The 19,450-nt window shown below is 51.9% G+C and overlaps 1 protein-coding gene across 1 annotated transcript in view; it reads left to right on the forward strand.

Annotated features, from left to right (window-relative positions):
• Nucleotides 1–19,450, forward strand: part of NLGN2 (neuroligin 2) — a 498,268-nt gene that overhangs the window by 215,186 nt on the left and 263,632 nt on the right. Inside the window, exon 2 of the mRNA XM_078669344.1 lies at nt 2,734–3,587. Within this exon, the coding sequence (XP_078525470.1) occupies nt 3,092–3,587 (496 nt within the window). The 5' untranslated portion in view covers nt 2,734–3,091. The remainder of the gene's footprint in view (nt 1–2,733; nt 3,588–19,450) is intronic.

Raw genomic sequence — 19,450 nt, forward strand, 5'->3', positions numbered from 1 at the left:
CGCAAAAGTTCCGCAAACACGCGGAATTGCTTGTTCTGCCCGTTCGCGATGCTTTTTTCGTGTTCGCAAACACTGTTTGCATGCTCGGAGAGAAATATCTCGCAAACACGTATTTTGAAAGCGCGAACAAGCAAAAACTTCTGCGAAGCCGCAAATTGCGGAATTTTTGGCAATTCCGTGTTCTCCGCAGAATGCAAAATTATCCAAATTCCACAAGCAGAACGGAATTTACTGCCCAGGCCTACTCCTAATGCACTTTTTCACCCATGCAGGACAGCCTGGGAGGGCCTTTCCTCTGCTGGTGTGAGAGAGTTCCAGCTCTAAAGTTATTCATCCACAGCTGTCTCCCCCACACACCACTCCCTTCTTAGAGGCCAGTCTGGGAGAGCAACAGTCCCTCTACCAGCGCAGATCACACGCCACTCTGTCCATGGAGATGAGTCTTGGGGGCCCACCCTCTCCTGGGGTGAGAGGGTTCCATCACTAAGATATTGTACCATAGGGAAGCCCCCCACCCTCACACAAACCATCCATTACTCTTTTCATCAGTCCCAGCCTTGGAGTGCTTCACTTCCATGGTCGAGTATGTGGAGTTGCACGTAGCACAGTGTAAACATGCATAGCATAGCGGTCATTTTTTGCTTGCTCGCGGTCCTCAGCATCAAGTTGGTGACCGCAAGCGAGCAAAATGACATCTGGGCGAGACTTTTTCCTCGTTTGCGAACAGCAACATCAAGTTGCCAATCGCCAGCGTGGAAAATAAACCTCCCGGAGAGATTCTCATCGCGGGGAGGTCAGGTTTCTCATTGTGAGTGGTCACGTATGCTCATAACCGCTCGCGATGAGAAACTACCAGTCCGCGTTGAGAAAGCTGCAGCTTGAGTAGAAATCTACTCGAGCGGCGGAAACGACCGCGTGCACTGTGCAGGATGTGGTTTGCACTGATTGCACAGTGCCGGACAAGCATCCGGCACTGTGCAATCAGTGCGAACAGCATTTTGCACAGTGCACTACTCAGTTCGCGTAGCTACACGTAGCTCGCGTAGTGCGTAGTGTACTTCGCGTAGCTACGCGTAGCACTACTACGCAAACTAGGCCCAGGGTTAATGTGGAGTCTTTTAGACTTTGCCCTAGGGGTCTCCCCTCACACACGTTTCCCTCCCTGGATGGGTCTCTCCCCCCTGTGGTCTCCGGGCTGGATGAAAACCTTTAAAGGCCCTAAGCACCTAAAAGATGTTGGCGCCCCCATATATATCTAGTTCAAAATATAAACAATAATACACCGTAAAATAAAATTGTATTTTTGTAAATGAAAAAAAACTTACAGTAAGATGGAAAATAATGTTTCTTTTTGTATATTTCCACTTTATGTATAGGTTCAGGTGCACTATTTGTAGTTTTGCACCATATGGTCCATGGTAAATCTGGCAAAGGCAAATTTATGTGGTGCCCCCTTCCCTTGATGCCCTAAGCATGTCCTTATTTTGCTATGGGGTTAATCCAGCCCTGTGTGTTCTCCATGTTCCATGCCAACCGTGGCTGCCACGGTGCTCCTCTTGCCCGAGGGGCCGCCACCTTCACTAGCCCTGCTGAGCTAGGGAGTAAGATATTCTACAGATTTATCTGAACCATCCAGTACTGTTTGGAAAGTTGAAGATGGTACCTGTTAGGAGGTGAGGGCCAGCTCCGAGAAGCGCATTATCAGCAAGCCACACAGCACCATGAATGCCAGCCGTACAGGGTCTGCTTTTACCAACTCACCACACCCCACTGTATTCTAGTGCCAGCTGCTGACTAGTGGAGGACAAGGAATTCAGCTCTGCTGGCGGAGTTCGCAGAGTTTTGCCATCTCCGTGCTCCGTGTGGAGCACGGAGCTCCACAAAATTCCAGGAAGTGATGCGGAGCAGAGTTTTTTCTCTCACGTGCCTTGCCAATGTTAAGTTGGCGAGTGCTTGCAAGAAAAAATTGCACACTAGACCTCCTTTCGGTGAAATTTCTTAACATGGGCAGTCACAGCAGGTTGCGACCGCTCACGTTGAGAAATCTGCTGCTTGCGTTGAGGCAGCTGCCGCTCAAGGAGAATATCTACTCTAGCGGCAGAAAGAAGCAGCACCCTCTGGCACCACGCGTAGTGCAGTTGGCAGTGATTTTACCCTGCGGGACAAACTCCTGGCATTAAAAATCAGTGCAAGTAGCGCGACTTATCACACTTCGCTGCTCGCTGAACTCCGCGGAGCGCGGCTGAGTTTTTTCTGTACTTCGCAGAGCAGGCATACAGCTGACATGTTAATGGGGTTAAGGTTGACTTCACTCTCCTCAAAAGCCACTCATTTATTGCATGTGAGTTGTTTCTCATGATGTCATCTGGGTATAAAGACACACTTTTCTTTGCGCTGTGTGCAGTGTGATGTTATTTCATGTGATGTCATCACCGAGCCAGCACTAATGTTATTTAATTTCCTCTGATGCCATGTTTATGTTTATTGGTGCTTTGAAACCTAAAAACACAACCTCTTTTTGGTCGTAGAATGTTGTCATCTATGCCTCTTTAATGTATGTGCCTGTGCCTGTCCTGATGTAATCAAGCCATGTACATGTCAACCAATGGAAGTAACCTGTTCTCTCCTCTCTCTCCCTTCACCCTACCCTTCCTCATTTCTCTCTTTACCTCTCCCTTTTTCTTCCCTCCCTCTCATGTTCTCCACCCGCCGCCCTCCCATTTCTAACTCCAGCCGCCCTGCCTGTGGATGGTGAAGTCGGACCCCTGCCTGGCCACCCCATGCATTTCCTGGCGCGACCTCGGTGAGGCTGCAAGTGCGACATGGAACGCAACAGAGCCAGAGCAGACCAGACAGCCAGCACCGGAACCATGTGTCCACACACTCATCGCCGCCATCTTTAGGATTACCTGCTGCCCCCACACCGCTGGAGCTCTGTGACCCCTCGAAAGGGCCTGCGGTGGCCCACAACAACCTCTTCTCCACTGGCTACCCCAGGTGATTGAGTTCTGAGACTGTCCCAAGGTCTTCTGCACCCTCTTTTTTTTGCTGCAGTGCTTCTGAGCACCATCTACCACCTGCTGTGAAGTGGATGCCTCTTGGTGCCACCATGTTGTTGGCGCTGAGCTTGCACACGGTGAGCTTTGCTCTGCGGGTCTTGAACGTCAGGACAGGCTTCGCTTTGTTTCTCTGGTTGCTGGGCCTGGCCCTTCGATCTGGTCTTCTCTCATGTCAGAAGACAGATGACAAGTACCCCGTGGTGCACACCAACTACGGCAAGTTGCGGGGAGTCAGGAAGGACCTCAACAACGAGATCTTAGGCCCCGTGGTACAGTATCTGGGCATCCCCTACGCCACCCCACCGGTGGGTGTCCGTCGATTCCAGCCCCCTGAGGCTCCGGCCTCCTGGACAGAGGTGCGCAATGCCACACAGTTTGCCCCCGTCTGCCCACAGAACATTCACGGCATGCTACCTGGCATCATGCTGCCCATCTGGTTCACAGACAACCTGGAGATAGTGGCTGGCTACGTGCTGAACCAGAGCGAAGATTGTCTCTACCTGAACATCTACGTGCCCACGGAAGATGGTAAGAACATGGCATCTTAGTAGGGTCTGTGTGTCACGCTTGCTGTTGCCTCTTTCGCTTTTTCTTATTATTTTTCAAACCTTCCAACTATTGCAAACCCCTGTCCTGGTGTATATCTGTCCTGTTGGTCCTTTTCCTTGTTACTCTTCCTCTTTGCTTTATTTATTCCCCAGATGTGACTCTTTTGTTTTATTGTGTTGACTGCTATGGTCCTCCAATGCCCAATGCTTTTTGGAACACTGCCACCTACAGACTCAGTGCCAGAAGTGCAGCCAAACCTAAAACTCATGAGGCCAAAGACGCATGCACGCTTGTCCATGAAATCTCACCTCTGCTGTGTTTCCCTTTACGATGATTACTTTGGACCCTGTAACTAGAAGGATTGCTGCTGGCTCGTTGAAGGCGGGTCTGAGTAGCTGCTCCAGGTTCTTCTCTGCGTGCAGAGCTCAGAGCTCTCGGCCATGCGCACCGCAGTCCTATCACGTGCCGTATCCTCCTATCAGAACCCTGCAGACTTCCTTCACATCCACTAGGGGGCAGTGAGTGAGGAGGTGTCCTGCCTCAGCCTGTTCTCTCTGTTCTGAGATTGGTGGCCCTGACCGATGCATCACAGAATTCCCCAATAACTGGGTGACTTATTTTCTCAGGCTCATTCTGAGGTCTAATTTCTGGGGATAAGTGGAGGTCCCCTTGGTACCCTAATAGTAGGCGCAGCCATCCCAGATCCTGAGCACAGGGTGGTGTGTCTGAAGCCTAGCAAAGCCCTACACTGCACCATGTTCTCTTCCACTGCTGCTGTACTGAAGGCATCAGGATCCAAGACTTGTCTTTGCCAGCCCCTGGCACCAGCCGTGGGGGTGGGATCCCCACCATGTACCCCAGGCCCCCCACTGTGCCAGATTGAGTTGTGTATTGCCTAGATGAACTGGATCCACTGATCTGGAGTATATCCATGAGCAAGGCTTCCTTCACTCCACAGGATGGGAATTACCTCTATCGGGAGCTATCAGAGGTCAGCAGAGCCCTCTTCGTAGGTGGATCTCACACCGAAAGAGCCCTTGTAGGAAGGCCGACACATCCATTTTGGATTTTAGAGATTCTTTCAAACTTTTGCTCCAGTTAACTCTAACCCCTAGACACCAACCGCGAGGATTTCAGGAATGTTTAACTTGTTGACCTAGAACGTGTGGATGACGAATCCTCCCACGTGACTTTCCTGGTGCCAACCACAGAGGTGAAGCTTGCGCTCCATCGTATAGACAGTCATTTTTTTTTTTTTTTTTTTTGTTAAAGTAATTTTTATTGTAGACACACTTTACACAGGCCAATAGTCGCACATATTCAGCATCATTCACAGTGCTACAGTCAGGTTCATCCACTTCTCGTGTACACAGCCTGCAGGCCCACATCCCGGGGGCCGGGCGGCGGCAGTAAATTCGCACCCCCATGCCTGGTTGGTCTTCCTCAGGAGTATGGACTCGGATTAGTGTGTGTGCCTACTTTTCTGTCCTCCCCTTAACGAAACCCCGAACTCCCCCCCCAACTTGCCCCTCAGTCCCCAAACCCCTTGCCCCTCCCCCCCCGTCCCCTCCTCCCCCCCATCATCCGCTCAGGAACCTCCCGTTGCGTAACTCCAATCTCAGGTACTAGGCTTTCCCCTTCATCGGTCCTATTAACACCAGATTATTGTACTGTGCTGACCCCTGCCGCGTCTAGGCCCTCCCCGTCATCCTCTATCCCACTATCCCTGAGGCCTTGTACCATTACCTCCCAGGCCGTTGCTTGTTCTAGCGCTCTCTCATTGGCTGTTCTGCGCGCCATCTGATACCTATGCGTGCTATCGCAGGCCGCCCACTTCAGGAATTCATTGTACCACCTCCTATACGTCGGGCTCGCCCTAGCCTTCCAGTGTCTGGTTATCTCGCGCTTGGCTACCATCAAACCCATATCTATGAACTTGCTCGAGAGCTTGTTTTTGGGGGTGTGTGGAAACCAATGCAGGATGCACGCCGCTGCATCAAAGTCAACAGTCCGGGCCGTCACCTCGTTCATGGATTCCCCCACGGCTCGCCAATAGTCCGATAGGGCCGGGCATGACCAGAGCATATGCACCAGCTCGGCTCCATCAGCCGCGCAGCGGGGGCACCTCGCTTCAGTCGCACCAAAGTATCTCAGGATCCTCCCAGGGGTCATGTACGCCCTGTGCAGTATGTAATAATGGATAATTTGGAAACGAGCATTCCTCGTGCTATTGCGTGCCCTCCGCACCAGCTGCGCCCACGCCGTGTCTGGGATGGGTTTACCTAGGTCAGTTTCCCATTTGAGTTTCAGTGCATCGAGAGGCGGCAGGCGCTCGTGGAGCATTCTGTTGTATAAGCAAGATACCGCTTTCACCGTTCCCGCCGCCATCATGGTGTATTGGCACGCCATGGCCGTCTCCGGCTCCGCCAGTCCCAGTCCCCAGTGCTTCTGCATTGCTCTCGTCACAGCAGCATGAAGGAGATAGCCCCCACGTGGGAGGTCAAAGCGTTCCTGGAGGGCCGAGTACGGGAGGAGCTCCCCGTTTTCGAAGAGGTCCCCTATCACCTGTACGCCTACCTCCTCCCACTGCTGCAGGCGGGACCAATCGCCTCCATGGGGCAATGCTGTCAGCATGCCCAGTGGCATCTCCGGGGCATAGGGGTGCTGAATCCCTGCCCGCCTCCGCGCCCTGTTCCAGCAACGCCGAAATGTATCCTGTTCAAGGGACAGATCCCGGGTGGCGAGTTTCTGTCCTAGCGCAATATAGGCTAGTATGTGTCGTGGCGTGCCCCGCTGTCGTTTATCCTCCGGGCCTCGGTAAACCCGAGCCACCTCCTGCGTGAAGGTCTGCAATTGGGCAGCGAGATAATAGAGCTCATAGTCTGGGAGCGCCAAGCCGCCCTCATCTTTCGGGCGGGTGAGCGTCGCCAGCGCCACTCTACATCTGCCCGTCCCCCACAGGAATGAAGTGAGCTGGGAGCGAAGTCGGCGGAAAAAGGAGCTGGGGATCCAGATCGGAAGCGTTCGGAAGAAATATAGCAGCCTCGGGAGGGCCACCATTTTCAGCAGCGCTATCCTACCAGCAATGGATAGCGGAAGTGTGGCCCAGAACGCCATGCTACCCTTCAGCCCCCTGACGCATCTCTCCACATTGCCCTCGAATAAAGCCGTCGCTGTGTGGTAGACGTATACTCCTAGATAGTGGAGACAAGTCGGCTCCCAACGAAGCAGCGGCCTGTGTTCTGGGCGGACCACGTCCTCCCTCAGTGGGAAGAGGCTCGTCTTCGCCCAGTTAACTCTGAGGCCCGAGAGGTCTCCAAAACGCCCTAGCAGCTCCTCCGCCCCCACAAGCTCAGTCGCGTCGTTGTCCAGGAACAGCAGGAGATCATCGGCGTACAGCGAGATAAACTGTCGCCCGTCATCAGTTTGCACACCTGCGAAGTATCGCCCCCTGCGGGCTTCCATAGCCAGCGGTTCGATCGCTAAAGCGAACAGTAACGGGGACAGAGAGCAACCCTGCCGGGTGCCCCTCTCCACTGGGTATTGGTGGGACACCAGGGATCCAACCCGCACTCTCGCTACGGCCGCCGTGTAAAGCACTTGCGTCCACCGGATATATCCTGCGCCCAGCCCGAAGCGCGCCATAACTGCATATAGATAATCCCACTCCAGGCTATCGAACGCTTTTTCGATATCGACCGAGAGGGCAAGTGGAGTTCCATTCCCCTCCCGCAGGTCTTCCATGAGTCGGATAAGCCGTCTAATGTTCAGCGTCGTGTTCCGGGTAGGGATAAAGCCGTTCTGGTCCTCGTGGACCAGGGCGGTCATGTGCGGTAGGAGTCTCGATGCTAGTATAGAGCTCAAGATTTTATAGTCGGCCGTGAGCATCGAGAGCGGCCTATAGGAGGCCGGACTACTACCTTCCCTGCCAGGTTTCAGTAGCGGGATGACTATCGCTTCCCGCATCGATGGGGGGAGGCGACCCGCGGTCCTTGCCTCTTTGTACACAGCCAGAAGCCGCGGCGCTAAGGCGTCAACATATTTGCCATAAAACTCGATGGGCAGGCCATCTATACCCGGCGTCTTATTACGGGCCATGGACTTAATAGCTGTTCGGATTTCCCCTAATTCGATGTCCCTTCCCAAATCCGTCGCTTGCTCGTCTTCCAGGCGCGGTAGGGTAAGGTCATCCAGGAAAGCCTCCGCCTCCATTTCCCGGTCGCCCGGGGTGCTACTATAGAGCGTCTCATAGTATCGCTGAAAGCCGTCCACTATGGCCGACTGGGTGTAGGACATATTACCCCCCTCCCCGGCAAGTTGCAAGATAGGGGAGCAGCGTTTCGTGGGGTTGGAGAGCCATGCCAGCAGAGTGCCCGCTCGGTCGCCTTCTACATGAGATCTCAGCATGTATGCTCGGTAATCGTAAGCCCGTAGTCTCTCCACTTCAGCCGCTACCGCCTCCCTGGCCGAGCTCACCGTGTCCTGCAGCTCCGGCCTACCTGGTCGGTCCCTCTCCGCTGCCCTCAGCTTGGCGTCTGCCCTCTCTAGGTCGGTCAGCAGCACCCGCCTCGTGCCTACGAACTGTGTGATGCACTGCCCTCTCATTACCACTTTGAAGGCATCCCATTCCACTGCTCTAGAGCCCGTGGAGCCCTCGTTATTGGCGAAGTATTGTGTCAACCCCTCCTCCAGGGCCGCTCCGAATATCGGGTCCTCCAAAGTCTCCGGCCGGAGCCTCCAGACTGGTACCCTAGGTTTTTCCGTCATCCAGTCTAAATGGATCAGGAGCGGATTGTGGTCCGAGACCGTTCTCGTCAGGTATTCCGACCAGGTAACCCGCGTCAGCACGTCTCGTGTGCACAATATCGCATCCAGCCTAACGTGAAGTTCGTGTACCCCGGAGTAAAACGAGTAATCTCGGTCTGCTGAGTGCTGCGCCCTCCATGCATCGGTCAACCCCCAGCTCTCTTGCCATTCATGTCTACCCTTAGCTATACGGTACACCGGGGAATCTCTCAGGGGAGGGTGGGACCTATCCAGTCGTACATCCGCCACGGAGTTAAAGTCCCCTCCCATGAGTATCGGACCCACCAGGAAGTGCGCCAGTGTCCCCGACAAGCTCGCATAAAAGGCTAATTGGTCTATGTTCGGGGCATATACGCTGCATAGGACTATAGCTTTACCCCGCAACTTGCCCTCCACGACCACAAACCTCCCCTCCGGATCTATCAGCTGTCTAGTCATTTGAAAAGGCGTCCCCGCCCTCACCCAGATCAGAGCGCCCCTTGCGTAGGCCGAGTAAGAGGTGTGGAAAACCTGCCCTCGCCATCTCCTCTGTAGTGCCACCCCTTCCTGCTTCGTGATGTGTGTCTCCTGTAGGAGCGCTATGTGTATCCCTCTCCTCTGTAGGTAGGCGTGCACTGTATGCCTGCGCTGCATTGTGTGTAGTCCCCTCACGTTCCAGGTCATGCATTTCAAAACATTCGAGTTAGCCATTGTCCCATGAGTCACGGTTCTCCTCCCCCTCCCTGTTCACACTCCCGCGGATGATGGTCCCTCCCCGTCCCAAAACAGAACCTCCCAACTGGTCAGCCCTCAAGAAAATCAAAATCAGCGTCTGCAGAATCCCCCCATCACCAAACCCCAACTGTGGTGCTCCCCCTTCCCCCAGAACAGGCCCCAATATCAAGATACCAGACCCCATCCAAACACCCTGAACTCAGAACCCCCAGGTATTTAGTTCACAGCCGGAGCTGCAATCGCCTTAAGGGCGTGCGGAGCGAGGCCTCGCCCAAGAGGGGGCTGCGTGACCCAGGCCCGCCGCCATCCCCCCACTACGGAGAACAGCGCGCAATCGGTCACCCAGCGCCCGCGCCTGGAACTAACCCCCCCGCTAAGCAGGCGGACCTCCCACAAGGCCCAGTCCCCTTACCCAACAGGTCCAAATCAAATGTTCAGGATTTCTTCTGCCGTTTGCGGCGTCACCACCGGATCCTTGGCATCATGGAGCCCCGACAGGTCCGACTCCGAGCCCGAGGCCGATATGATCGTCTCCGTGTCCGTGCCTCGTGTGGATTGAGAGTCACCCCCATTTCCAATGGTAATCACTGCTTGCAGCGCAGCTTTGCGCTCGGCTTCCGTTTGTGAAGCGGTCGGTTTCCCGGCTCCGCGGCGTCGCTTGCGCAGTCTCTGCGATTGGCGCGGCCCCGCCGGTGCCCTTTCCCGTTCCTTTTCCTTCTCCTCCCGGACCTTGGCGCCATCCGTACCCGCTTTGTAGGACTCCCACCAGTCCCAAGCGTCTGCGGCCAGGTTGAAGAACATTGTTTTGCCGTCCACCACAATTCGGAGTCTGGCAGGGAACAGCAACGAGTATTGGATACCTTCTGTGCGCAGCTCTTTCTTGATCGACAGGAAGGAGGCCCGCTGCTTCTGCGTTTCGAACGTGAAGTCAGGGAACAGCGTAACCCTACTGTTCGCGATTTGGAATGGGCCATCGTCTCGGGCCCTCTGTAGCAGCAGGTCCCTGTCCCTGTAGTGTAACAGTTTAGCCACGATAGGTCTCGGTGGGAGGCCTGGTTTAGGCGGCCCGGACGGGACCCGATGAGCCCTTTCCAGGGTAAAGAAGGGCGACAAGCCCTCAGGCGCCACCACAGTCCTTAGCCAGTTGTCGCAGTAGGCCAGTAGGTCCGTCCCCCCTTCGCTCTCCGGCACACCTACGATTCGCACGTTACTGCGACGGCTTCTGTTCTCCGCATCCTCTGCACGACGCTCTAATACCTGAATCCGGTCCAGAGCCTCCGTGAGTTTCCCCTCTAGTGTCTTGTGGGCCGGTGCTAGTATCTTCAGGGCCCCCTCAGTCTCCGTCACTCTGTCTTTCAATTTGTCGTGGTCGGCTCGGAGCAGGCCGAGCCCCGACGCCACCTGCGCAATGTCGTCATGCAGCGCCTCTCTCGTTGCTGTGATGGCCTCCAGAATCCGATCCTGCAGCCTCTTCAGGTCCGTGGGCTCCCCCCGTCTCCTTCCGCCGCTCCCGAAGCCGTCGCCTCCTCTTGCTTGCCTCTAGGCTTCCCCATAATGGCCCACGCGTGGATTCAGGGCTCGGTGCAGCACCCACTCGTCTCACTGCTCCGCTAACGTGGCGCGAGCACCCACAAAGCCGGGCCACCCTCCTTGATTAGGCCTCCTGCGTTGGCAGCCAGTGTCGCCGGGCAGGGGACAGCCCCCAGGGGGCACAAGCGTGGGGCTCCAGGCCGTGAGTGGTGCGGCTCCAATCGCGCAGCGCCGCCACGGGCAGGTCCCCCCCCAGCCGTCGTCCGCCACTGTCCGGGGCCCAAGGTTCACCAGCTCTCGTGGCCCTCCAGCAGGCAGTCTTAAGCACTCCCTGGCGTGCTTGCCTCCCTCGCGGTCAAACAGGGCGCCCCTGGACTTTGGGCTCCCTCTCTCTCAACCCCCCCTCCGTGTCGCTCCGTTTTGCGGCTCACCTCACAGTTCAGGGGGGGGGGGGGAGCATGCAGGTTTCCTCCGGTGCGCCGGGCCCCCGCCGCGTCCGTCAGGCCTCAGGATGTCCTCAGCGCGCAGCGCTCTTCCCGCAGCCTCCCTGGCCGCTCGGTCGCGGCCGCTCCGCTGCTCCTCGGCTCCCCCAGGAGGGAGCTCCTCAGGGCCCCCGGGGGGGGGGGGGGGGGGGGGGGGAAAGGGGTGCCTCCTCCCCGGTTTCGGTCCTCGGCGGGTCCCGGCCGTGTCCCCAGGTGTCGGCCCACAGTTTAGGCAGCCGGGCTTCTCGGGTCCGTTACTGCGGACGCCATTTTGGGTGTTCTTTCGGCTTGGCCCCGGCGGCTCTGCAGTGCGGCGGAGGCCGGACTTCGCGGCGGCCCCTCGAGCGCTCCGCTGTTGCACCAGTGACGCCCACGCTCGGCCCGATGAGTTCCAGGCACAGCGCCGGGCTCTCCGCAGCAGCAGGCAGGATAAGTTTGGGGAATAGGCGCGGAGCTCCGGGCTCACGCCGCCATCACCCTCAGCGTGCAAGCCACGCCCCCCATCGTATAGACAGTCATACCTAGCCCTGCACTCGGAGGGAGATTAAAAGGATGTTCCTTTTAAACCCCAGACTGGAAAGATCAGTTACTTAGGTACTGCCACCTAGGATGGATGGGTAACTCCTCATTCTTGGCTTGCTACTGTCAATAGTTTCCATGCACTGTGCCTGCTTCCTTGGTTCAATCCTAAACTAATCTCCCATTTCTATCTCAGCTACAAGAGCTATCTTTTGACCTTCTTCCTGAGGAAGAAAATACTTCAAACTAGAAGTGACTTCACATGCCCCGGATGTCAAAGGAGCTAAAATTCTGTCTTGACTTGGCCAATAAGGCAATGAAGTCTTCTAAGAATTCTCCCACAGCCCTGCAGGAAGTGATGTCTTCCACGCCTCGCGGGGAATATCCTGCAGCTCCCACCACTGTTCAATCCAGTGGACTTTTATCCCAGAATGTATATGTTCCAACCACGCCAAAACATAGGTCGCTTTCGCAGTCTATCATAGGCATCCTCCCATTGACGTCAATACAGGGTGGCCACATGGGCTTCTCACATGCCTTCTTCAAGCACTACTCCCTGGGTACCATCTCCATGGAAACTGGACCTGTAGGACACCCTAGTCTCATCTGTTCCTTGACAGCCACCAGTGAGCCCCTCCTCATGTATAGCTCCTCCTTTCTATCCATCTTGGAAAGCGCTGGGTGCAGGAGTAATTGACCACTCCCAGATCTTGTAATCGCTTTACTCTAAATTCCAATGCCCTGTGTATCCAGAAAAGTCCACCTGCATGTTGGTCATTGTTGGGGAACGGAGACTAAGGGGTCGCACAGAAAAGGTGAGAGTCCCCTCAAAAAGTAGGGTGCATGCATCTCTGACCCCACCACAAGGACACTATGGCACTGTGTCTGGTACTGTCCACTAGGAGTCAGTGTCCCCCCAGGTTGTGAATAAAGGGACCTTTACCATGAGAACAGAAGCCACTGTATAAGACTTACTTTTTGTGTGTGATTTTGTCTTTGAATTACTCTTTTCTTCTCTTTTTTGGGGATGGGAGCAGAGAAAAGTTTACTTACTTTTGGTGGTTCCTTCCGCGCAGAGATTTTTCATATTATATGTTTTTGAGTGTGAAGACCACAGGGACACACAATTCACTTCGGTTCCATTTTCTTATTGACTGCTGCAGGGACCAGTTCCCATCTTGTTAAAGTGTTTTTTTTCTTTTTAACTTGAAAGCACTTTTTTTCTCTCTCTCTCTTGGCTTTTGACGCAGGAGCCACAAACATGTTTGCTATTTTTATTGGATTTTTTCTAACTTCCATTTTCTCTTTCTTTGATTGAGGGTGGGATCTTTCTTGATTAACAGAAAACAAACTTTCTGATGCATTTAAGGTGTCAAGGAGGGGTTTATGGGTTCGAGGTAACAGTGTGGGGAAGGGTTTCTAGAACCTAAAAATACATTTTCTGGGTTTTCAGCTCAGGCTGGTGGGTGGCACCGTCCTCTTCGTTCAGGGTCCCTTCAGTGTACAGAAGGGCACGCTGCCAAAAGCCATGCTTTTCTGCACCACCTGTAAACAACTGGAGATGATTCCTGAACCCTACGAAGGCTTTGCTATATCAAAAGATGAATCCCTTATCTCTCAATACTGTGACGTTTGGGCAAAAGGAATGCGCTCTTTTCTGCCCTGTGAAGGGAGATGTGTCCCTTATCTGTGCACACTGTGACCAATGGGCTAATGAATCCTGTATTTCTGAACACTGTGGCCTATCGGGAAATGAACCCTGAATTTCTGAACACTGTGGCCTATGGGGAAATGAACCCTGAATTTCTGAACACTGTGGCCTATGGGGAAATGAACCCTGAATTTCTGAACACTGTGGCCTATGGGGAAATGAACCCTGAATTTCTGAACACTGTGGCCTATGGGGAAATGAATCCTGAATTTCGAACACTGTGCCCTATGGGGAAATGAATCCTGAATTTCTGAACACTGTGCCCTATGGGGAAATGAACCCTGAATTTCTGAACACTGTGGCCTATGGGGAAATGAACCCTGAATTTCTGAACACTGTGGCCTATGGGGAAATGAATCCTGAATTTCTGAACACTGTGGCCTATGGGGAAATGAACCCTGAATTTCTGAACACTGTGGCCTATGGGGAAATGAATCCTGAATTTCTGAACACTGTGCCCTATGGGGAAATGAACCCTGAATTTCTGAACACTGTGGCCTATGGGGAAATGAACCCTGAATTTCTGAACACTGTGGCCTATGGGGAAATGAATCCTGAATTTCTGAACACTGTGCCCTATGGGGAAATGAATCCTGAATTTCTGAACACTGTGGCCTATGGGGAAATGAACCCTGAATTTCTAAACACTGTGGCCTATGGGGAAATGAACCCTGAATTTCTGAACACTGTGGCCTATGGGGAAATGAATCCTGAATTTCTGAACACTGTGCCCTATGGGGAAATGAATCCTGAATTTCTGAACACTGTGCCCTATGGGGAAATGAACCCTGAATTTCTGAACACTGTGGCCTATGGGGAAATGAACCCTGAATTTCTGAACACTGTGGCCTATGGGGAAATGAATCCTGAATTTCTGAACACTGTGCCCTATGGGGAAATGAACCCTGAATTTCTGAACACTGTGGCCTATGGGGAAATGAATCCTGTATTTCTGAACACTGTGGCCTATGGGGAAATGAATCCTGTATTTCTGAACACTGTGACCTGTGGGGAAATTAATCCAATATTTCTGAACACTGTGGCCTATGGGGAAATTACTCCCGAATTTTTTTAACACTGTGACCATCACCTATAGGGAAATGAATCCTGAATTTCTGAACACTGTAACCTATGGGGAAATGAATCCTGAATTTCTGAACACTGTGACCTATAGGGAAATGAATCCTGTATCTCCGAACACTGTGACCTATGGGGACATTAATACTGTATCTCTGAAAATTTTGATCTAAGAGGAAATGAATCTTGCATCTCTGAATACTGTGGCCTGTTGGGAAATTAATCCTGCATCTCTGAATACTGTGGCCTGTTGGGAAATTAATCCTGCATCTTTGAACAGTGTGATGAATTAGCAGACTGGTTATCTCTCCCTGCATACCAGGATATATGAGTGTAATAAGCCGCCCCCTCCCCTTAGTGGGATCTTTTACCTCTCAGCAGATGAATCCGGCATCTCTGTTCACTGTGACCTTCTAGGAATGAATCCTCTCTCTGCCCTAATCCTTTCACCCTGCACACTTTCACACACCGGAAGTTGCATTTTGTAATCTCTATATACTGTGATCTATTGCAAAATAAATCTGGTATGTCTGAGCGCCCTGATCCATTAGAAGATGAAACCTGTCTCTGCAGACAGTATTCACCCGGGGAAAGAACTCTTTACATTGGCCACTGAGATCTATAGGGAATGGCCCTGTGCTGCTCCAGGCTGTGATCTATTAAGACATGAGTCCATTATATTCTGATATATTGGGAGATTAACTCTTTATCCTCACATTTTGTGAATATATTGGCAATTATATCTTTATTTCTCCATAATGTAACCTGGTGAGACATGAGTCCGTCCCTAGCCCCGCACGCTGGCAATTAACGAGAGATTAACCCTCTCCACGCTGGAACGCGTGGGCAAACGCCTGCGTCATCCCTCGGGGCTGTGATCTGCGTGAGTCGGGTTCTGTACCCCTGCACACTGTCGTCGATATTTAAATATGTCTCTCGGTTGATGAGCAGACCTGTCGTAGACCAGAGTTCTCACCCCTCCCCTTCTGTCAGTCTGCATGTATCGGCACTCCCAGAATGCATTGCGCCTCTGTACACCAGGCCCCTCAGTTGCATAGGAATACTGAAGACATAAATATTGACTCGCAAAAAGATCGCCACTCAGTATATGAATAAGATAAGTATTAACCCTGGGGCTGAACTCCGCTCCGCTCGCTGAGCTTGCGGAGTTTCACCCACTCCGCGTTACGCGGAGCTCCGAAAAACTCCGCTTTGCTCAGTGGAGCGGAGATTTTTCCTCGCTCGCGTTCACCAACATCAACTTGGTGAGCGCAAAGGAGGAAAATCCACCTCCCGGCAAGATTTTTCCTCCCTCGCGATCGCCAACATCAAGTTGGCGTGCGCGATCGTGGAAAATAAACCTCCCGGTGAGATATCTCAATGCGGGGGGGTCAGGTTTCTCATTGCGAGTGGTCGCGTATGCTTGCGACTGCTCGCGTTGAGAATCACACCATTCACGTTGAGAAAGCTGCCGCTCGAGTAAAAATCTACTCAAGCGGCAGAAAAGGTAAACTTGCGCTGTGCATGGTGCTATTTGCAATGATTGCGGAGCTCCGCGTAGTACAACAGAGTTTTTTTGCACTTCGCGTACTGCAACTCCGCAAACTTCACCCAGGGTTAGTAAGTATAGACAAACTCTGCATACCTGGTAGGTTTATAAACCGTCAAGGTGCATAGAAGTGAAGTTACATATATAGTACCAGCCCTTATCTATACTTACTCACGTGCAAGGTATACTGGGATTCGATGTTCTGTTATCATGTTATTAAAACGTGATATTCTGGCCGTAACCTGGGTTGGGCGCAGTAACACTGTATGCGTCCCTCATTCTGAGCTCAAAACTAGGAATGTTACAGTATTTTTGTCTTCCTGTTCCTGCACACTTTTTTCCAGGTTTTCCTTGACAAAGTCTGTGCTGGGAGAACCGCATGGTCAGTTTGATATTACCACACAATTTTAATCCGGGTTCGGGCAGAAACTGCTAACTATTCTGGGATTACCAGATTTGGGGTCACCTGGCCTGGAATGAGGGTATAACACTTCCCACCGGGTCAGTCTCAGGCCTCGTAAGGAGAGGGGTGTCAAGTGTGTCGCTGTGAGGGGTGGGTGGGGTGGTCCCCCTGCCACGACCACCCAACACCCACACCAAATACATGCCTTTTCTCACATAAATGGACATTTGAACTTTCCATTTATTCAGGCCCTGCCCTAACAAGTAACCCTGGATAAAGCACTATGCTACGCTCGCGTAGTTTGCGAAGTATGTGCAACTTCGCACTACGCGAACATGCGTAGCGTAGTGCAGCGGTCATTTTGCCTGCTCGCGTTCGTCAACTTGACGTTGAGGACCGCGAGCAAGCAAAATGACATCCTCGTGAGACATTTTCCTTGTTCATGAGCATGGAAAATAAACATCCCGGCGAGTTTCTCAACGCGGGTAGGTCAGGTTTCTCATTGCGAGTGGTCGTGCATGTTCGCGACCGCTCGCGATGAGAAACTACCAGTCCGTGTTGAGAAAGCTGCAGCTCGAGTAAAAATCTACTCGAGCAGCAGAAAAGTACAGCTGGCACTGTGCAAGATGCCATTTTCAATGATTGCACAGTGCCGGATGCTTGTCCGCACCGTGCAGTCATTGAATACGACATCTTGCACAGTGTGAACAGGCTACTACGCAGTTTGCGTAGTGCTACGCATAGCTTGCGTACTGCGAAGTGCACTTTGCGTAGCTACGCGTAGCGCTACTTCGCGAACTACGCCCACCTCTACTAACAAGGCTGTTATGGGCCCTAATTCAGCTCTGGAACATGGGGCCCTGAATCCCCTGATTGGGTAGTTAAAAATAAAACCTGGGTCCCGGTGCAACTGCTCCTGCTGCCCTGTTGACAGCTACGTCCCTGTTTTCCAGCTGTCTCAGTGTGGGGGGGGGGTCGGGCCAGCTGACTGTGGTCAGAAATGTCGATATTTCTCCCTCTATACAGAGTGATTTATACGAACCAAAAATTATACGGCGGTGGGGTTATAAAACCATTGTTGTTTAATATTCCCTCTTACAGTATTACATCAAAGAGGAATCCATTGACACTGGTGGTTGGAAATAAAGGCAATGTATGGAGCAGTGGGTCAGTACAACTGTGATTTAAAGTGTGGGCGGGGTGATATAGGTCTGTCCCCTACTAGGATAGCGTGGTTGGGGCAAGAGTTTAGGTTAATGGTTGATATATTTTTTATTACACCCCACTCCCTCCCAACTGCTTCGGCTGCACGCCGGGGGGGGGGTCAGGCATCGCTCTTACGTTTTACCTGGTTAAGATGCACCTAGGAGGGCAACAATTTCACGGATGCCCTCTGCTGTGCTTTGGTGCCACCAGGTGATAAACTGCTAGGGCCATCTTAACTGTGACAAAGAGATGTCACGACTGTACAATGCTTGTTCCTGGAGATGGGTGGGTTTCACCATCACTATCCGTACTGAAGGGTGGCCGGCACTAATCCTGCCGTGGCCACCACCGATCAAAGGCCTTCGCCAGCCCAAAAGGTCACATGGAACTTCTCCTCAGCCAGCTCCATCCACATTGTCTCTGTTAGCTCAAACTCAGAGCAGAAGGGGTTAATCTCACAGCGCTGCCAACAACGGCCCTTAGATGCCCCTGTCCCCTACTTCCCACCACCCTCCAGCCGTCACTTGCCCCCTGCTTCAAAATATCCCTGCGAAGAAGTCTGCGCCCAGCACCCTGCCATGTGCTGGATGATGAATCCATCAACATTCTGTTGAGAGATGTATCCCTTCTCTGTGCACACTGTGCCCAGCTGAGCACCTAGTCTCTGCACTGCATGGTGTAATCTCTTGTCACGCTACTATTGCATCTCAGGACTTATAATGCATCACACAATAGCATTCAAACTGCACTTCAATGCCCTCCAGTTTTAAAACTTGATTTGCAAAAAAACAAATTGCAGTAAGTACACATTTTCTGCAGGGAAATTAGTCTTTTTTGTTCCTGTGCAGTCGAATTGTATGAAAGATATCCCTTATCCTTGCATACGTCTACTGCGGAAGGACACGCGGCATGCTATAATTAAATGAGAGATGTATCCTTTATTCAATTATTCTGCGTCACACATTGACAGACGAATCCTTTCTATGCACGTGGACTGATATACTGGGAGAAAAAACATTTTAAGCTGTGTGTACTGAATTACATTCCAAGATGGCTCTTCTGTTCCTACCGATTGGAATGTGTTAGATCACTATTTCCCTAAAATCTACAATGATTGGAAAATGAGTCTTTAATCCCTACAACCTGCAATATATTAAAAGATGAATCCTTAGACATGGATGGATGTTTTAATCTTAGTTTTGTATACTCTATTGTTAGATTACAAATATCTGCCTAAATTCTGCATTATATTGGATAATTTATCTTTCAATCCTGCTAAATTGAATACATCAATAGTTGGTTCATATCTCTTTGTATTAGAATCTGTTGAGATGCTAATCCTTAATACATGTCTGGATCTTGTGATCTTTAAACACCAGAATATACTGGGAGATTACAAATTCTTTGCACTGTGATGCATTTAATTATCAATATGTTAATTATGTTAAATTGAATATATAGTAAGACAATTTATTGACAGATGAATCCTTTACCCTGACATACTTCAATCTATTTGAAGATGTTTCTTTTATCGGTACACGTGACACATCTCTGCCTGAGTCACATTTTGGCGAATGGATCAATTTACAATTTGCCAATGAGAATTTTTTTTAATGTACAGACAGTGCATTATTTCGGTGGGTAACCACTTATTCTGCATCATGATATGATCTCTTGTTAAAGCACCGTCGCCCCCTTTTACAAGAGTCTGTGTGGGTTACCTAGGGGAGGCAGATTAGACCGAACCTCCCCTCTAACAGGATTTCGAGAGGGATACTGCTCCATAGAAAGATGGAGCAAATACCGGTGGGGATTTGAGGTACCCCAGAAAGCCTCAGCACCCCC

The sequence above is a fragment of the Lissotriton helveticus genome, chromosome 12, assembly GCF_964261635.1.
Source record: "Lissotriton helveticus chromosome 12, aLisHel1.1, whole genome shotgun sequence".
Classification (NCBI taxonomy): domain Eukaryota; kingdom Metazoa; phylum Chordata; class Amphibia; order Caudata; family Salamandridae; genus Lissotriton; species Lissotriton helveticus.